Source organism: Pundamilia nyererei, unplaced genomic scaffold (genome assembly GCF_000239375.1).
Source record: "Pundamilia nyererei isolate P.nyererei 1_Seehausen unplaced genomic scaffold, PunNye1.0 scaffold00031, whole genome shotgun sequence".
NCBI lineage: Eukaryota > Metazoa > Chordata > Actinopteri > Cichliformes > Cichlidae > Pundamilia > Pundamilia nyererei.
This window is the reverse complement of record NW_005187432.1, coordinates 3,790,658-3,795,863: the sequence shown is the minus strand read 5'-3', so window position 1 is coordinate 3,795,863 and position 5,206 is coordinate 3,790,658. Positions and strand designations below refer to the sequence as shown.

Genomic DNA, 5,206 nt, shown 5'->3' with positions numbered 1-5,206 from the left:
CAAACTATTTCTGGTTTGTGTGCCAGGGTGTCCCTCAAATTCCTGTAGTGAAATACCTTTTCTCCATTTACTGTCTCACACTGACTAATCAGCCCTTTGTATTTTATAACTGAAGGTGAGAGACTTTACTGGTGGTTACTGGGACACTTTGCATGCCTGAGAAAGGATTGTCCTCATTTTGACGTCACGCGAGGATCAGAGTGCTCAAGTGACACGAGAGGGTTTCCCTCGGTTGCCAGGCACCGGGCTTCCGTGTGTGGATAAACACGGGTTTCCTCGTGGCACACCTGTGTTTGAAGTTGACACTGCCACGCTGTCAGACCTCTACCTGTTGCTTCATCACTCTTGAGTAACCATAGTTATTTTCCATTGCATGTAGCAGTAGGGTATTTGCCATAAAATCAGTGTCAATAGTGTGACGCTGGCATGGCAACCAAAAAACACTTGAGGGGAAAGGTGAAGTTTTATTTCAATCACATGTTGTTCTAATTATGCTATTATAGCAAGGCTTCATTTATGTGGTTTAGTCCCAGAGTTTTAAAAATGCCCTTATTTAAATAACAGGTGAACATTTATTCACCTGTTCAAGTAAAATCTCATTATCCAAAGTATCAAAGTCAGATATGATGAAAGAAGTTAAAGATCATGCAGAGTTTTGCTGGGTTTAGTTTGTCTGTTTGTTAGCAGGATTTGCATGACACATTTACACCAGGTGATTAAAGTCCCAACTTTGAAGTGATTAACTTCTGGAGACGATCCCGGAATTTTTTTTTTATGATGCAACATTAAGGCTGGATGATTTGTCATGCCATATCTTCACATATACATACATGTACTCAAGAAAACATCACAAACAAATCTGGATCCAGAGATCTTGTCCAGAGGCCACTGTAAACCTTGTTGGAAACATGCAGTCTTGGACTGCTCTTGTTTTAATAAATGTTTCGAAATGGTTTAGATCTACCAAATAAAGTACCAGAAATAAACATCTGCCATCACTTATGATCGCTTACATGTGCTCACTAATGTGTTTGTGATGAAGCCTTCATGAGCGCAGTGTAAATCATCCTTAAGAGTGATGGAAACCAGCTTAATCTGTAAATATAAACACTTTTTACATAAACTTTATTTTTAAAATGTATTTTTCTTTCTTTATCTTTTTTCTCTCAGCGGGTTTATAAATACTTACCTGAAAAACTCATATCAGTCTGTCTGACACCAACAACCATGATTCACTTAAATCACCTTAAATCTTCCCCGTTCTGATACTGCTGCGTGATTGGCATTAATTCAGTAATTCAGCATTTGTGATATTTGCATTAATTATCATTTGTATATAGAAGTTGTGATTAGATTCTCCTATGAACCGGCTCACTCAGTTTAGTTCTTGTGCTACATACTGCCCAATTTGACCTCAGCGAGTCAGACTAAAACTGCTGCAAAATAAAATAATACAATTCTAAACAAGATCTACATAATAATAAAAAGAAACACCTTCAAATTTTTCACCTTTCAGTGTCAAAAAATGAAGCCGGTGTCAAGACTTTTACACATTTAATTCCTAGGATCTTTCAAAATAAAAGCATGTCTCAGTGTTTCTACATAGTGAAAAATACTAAATCTGACTAGAAATCTGTCAGCAAAACTTAAATTGTAAAAAAAAAATGTGAAAAATTGTGGAAAAACTTCTGGTAGCTAATTTCCCAGACTTTCCTGTAACTATAAAGCAGAACGTTTTTGTTAACTTTAAAAGAAAATGTCCTTTTTAAACAACACAAAAAACTGATGATCAATTGCAAAAAACAAAACAAAACAAAATAATAATAATAATAATAAAAAAACCCTGAATTGCGTTTGTTGGTAGTGAAAAAACAGGAACTTTTCTGAAAGTAAAACTCCAAAAAGTATGCCTTCAACATTTTCTTTTTTCTGTGTAATGGACCAGAATGAAGTCTCTGTAGGGCCATTTCTGGCCCCCGGGCCTTACGTTTGACGCCCCGCTACATGTATTCCAGTTTGCAGATTACAATTAATCCACAATACCGCAACACACCCTGACAGATGACTTTTGTACTAAATAAACTAGCAGTTTAATTGTCATTCACTTGCCTGCCATCACCACGCCAGTGACAGCGATGCATTGTATTAAACAATTAGAAGTATTTATGAGTTTGCAAGCTGCACAATCAGTTATAATCTACCACTTGGCAGCTTGTTTGACACCTCTGAGTTTTCTTCTGTCTTTTTTTTATTTGTGAATTATTTATTTTTAACATTTTACATGCATGTACTGAGTCTCAATATTCCACTTTCTACAAATTTGCTTTTTCAGAATTCCCTGAAGTGACACATTTTTAAACATAAATGAGGAAGCTTTGAGTTTGAGGAACATATTTTTATAACTCTGCGGTCAAACTTAGAGAAGAGTGCATGTTTGCATTAAATATTTGTGAACATGTGAGGGTATGCTTATTTTTTTATTTTTTGCAGCAACCAAACCTTCTGCAAGCAATCTTGCAACATGAGGTTATGTCAGGACTCCCTTCTGACTCGTCTCAGGCTGAATTTGCCTAATGAATGTGCCCTTCTCATCATGTGCCAAACGCTACTTTCACATGCACTGCCAAGTATCGCAGAAACTGTTCCCCAGTGAGTGAGAGTCAACCGTGAGTGTATTTTACCAACGGCTGTGCTGCAGAGATGTCATGACCTGGACTAAGAGGTGCTTAAATTATTAAGAAAGTAAGATCTGAAATAATTCCGGAACGAATAAACAGACCATCATGGAAAAATCTGTAGAACGCAGTTGTGAAACAACTCTAGACAGAGGTGGAGATAGTGAAGATAAAATTTATCTGATCTGAGAAGGTGTAATTACCAGTAACATACCTGCCTTTCAGGTCAGTGCTGCTGTATTCAAATGCAGCTACATGCTTTCTGCAAAAAATATCAAGTGAGCTGACAAAGAAAACACCTAAATAAAGATGTATATCAGACAAATATAAGGGTGTTACATATAGAAAACAAAGCTCAAAGTCGAGATGCATTTTAACATATAAGATGTTATCTTGTGTTCTTGCAACTAAACGTCTGGGGGATGGAAAAAAACAGAGCGCTGGAGATAAGCTTGTATTTATAGTTTCACACGGGTGAACATTAAACTTCATCTTGATAATTTCTCTAAAAAATGAAAGTTAAAAAAAACATTTCTGTCGGTGGATAATGATTCAGGTTTGTTCCCAGACTGTGAACACCTGCTGCGTAGGTGTTTCTCAAAAACAGGTGCCTCGAAAGAAAAATAAAGACAACTGGAATCTAAATGATAAAATCAAGTCTGGCCATGTTGCAGGTAATGTGGTCACTGCAACCCTCAGCACCTGCTCAGAGTGACTCACATGAATTAGGAGTATCACAGTCCCCTTACAAGACAAACTTAAGCAGTGACCTCATGCCGCACCACTGCAGCTTGGCTTGGCGTGAACAATAAGTAGTCTGTGCCGGTCCATTCTACATTTCTCCTGAGCATGTCTGCGATCGCTGACCACAGTTTGAGTCACATCCTTTCCAGCTCTCCTGCTTGTTTACGGAGTGCTTGCACAGAGTTGCCTATGATATCATGGCGGCAGGGGTATTAAGAGGCGCACTGTTTGAAAAGATCTACAGGACCAGGGTGGAAAGAACCATCCAGAGTTAGCTACAACCACAGGTCTGATACAGGAAACCCCCTCGCCAAAGTTTTCCCTCAATTCAGCAATCCTCACTACTCTGCACGACAGGTGTTTGCATGTGACACTACGACAGCTCGCTGTGATGATATATACAAAATGACGCAAGCACACCATGGAACATTTTTCTCTAAATAGACATTTAATGGTTTAAAAGCGTGTAGGTACAGACAGAGGAAAGAAAAACAGCTGCTGGGGTGGGACGTAGGGATTTCTAATTGTTTACCATGCAACCAAACCTTACCGCATTTAATTTTTTGGGGGGGAGGGAGTCAAACTGACCAACTAACAGCACAACAGCAAAGCAGGAAATCAACACTCTGGCACGTATCAATGGCATCACATGGAGAAGATGATACAAAACATGTTTGTTTTCAATTTACAGTTTGTTTCAACTAATAACACTGATCGTTAACATATAATAAAATATATACACATCGTCAACAAAAAGGAATTGTGGCAGAACAAAGCAGCTTCATACAAAAAACTTTTCAGGCTGACCGAGTGGGATGTTGACCTATGTGTAGCTGATTACAGTAACGTTAAATTGGAAATGTAACACTTGGTTGTTTTTTTAACAAATCTGACCCACTGTGATAGATTGTGCACGACTCTTCGCTGCATCGGGTGATGTAAACACTCCTCCTGCTATACTTGACCTTCGTATCGGGAGCCACACTGCAGTGAAACAATCAATTTCGAACCTTGCCTATCTGAAGGCTCCGTCTAAGATTTGCATTGATCATAAACAAATGTAACATCAACAAATACAAAACTAAACTAAAAGGAGATACTGGCAATCCTCCGCTGTTACGACTGCCACCTGCCATTGATAGCACATTAGCGGCTCGACTCCACCCCGTCTGACTTCCACCTGCCCACTGCCGGCTGAGGCGCTGCCTACTGAGTCCGGAGCTGGTAATCTGGGAAGGAAATGAACAGGACTTAATCAAATGGGGAAAAAAAAAAAAAAAGAAGGGGGAATCTGAGAGAAATCAAGTGGAGGCAGCTGATGCTTTCCACCCAGAATGAATGGAATATGGAGGAAATGAGATGAGGATGTTTAGCAATTACTGGCAACATTAGCAAAAAGACCAACATGTGCAACCTTGGTAATCTCAGTGTGAAGATCGGGGAAGCTCGACAAAGAAAGTTCACTTTCTCACATTTTGCAGGACGTTGCCACATTGCCTCGTGTACTACAGCGTATCCCCTTTTCATAGAACTGCATGGGTGCAAGGTCAGTTCCCACCGCATTGCACTGCATTGCCTAACTGTTGCATAATACCTGCACATATGGGCACTCAGTATCTCATAGCAGCACCAGTGTGAAGTGACCTACCTCCGTTTTGGGTGATGTAGCGCACCCACGGCAGGGCCTGATATCCACTCTTCTCAATGATCTTGAGGTAACGCACCTATGAGGAAGAAAAAAGAAAAAGCAGCTGATATAAATATGGTTGAAATTTTAAAAAAAAAAA

At 39.3% G+C, this 5,206-nt stretch overlaps 1 protein-coding gene across 1 annotated transcript in view; it reads right to left on the bottom strand.

Moving 5' to 3' along the window:
- Positions 1-3,852: 3,852 nt before the first annotated feature.
- The window catches only part of ap1m1 (adaptor related protein complex 1 subunit mu 1), a 17,016-nt gene continuing 15,662 nt past the window's right edge, over positions 3,853-5,206 (bottom strand). The window contains exons 11-12 of the mRNA XM_005729115.1: positions 5,068-5,143; positions 3,853-4,648 (exon numbers count right to left, since the gene is read on the bottom strand). Coding sequence (XP_005729172.1) covers positions 4,626-4,648; positions 5,068-5,143 — 99 coding nt within the window. The 3' untranslated portion in view covers positions 3,853-4,625. The remainder of the gene's footprint in view (positions 4,649-5,067; positions 5,144-5,206) is intronic.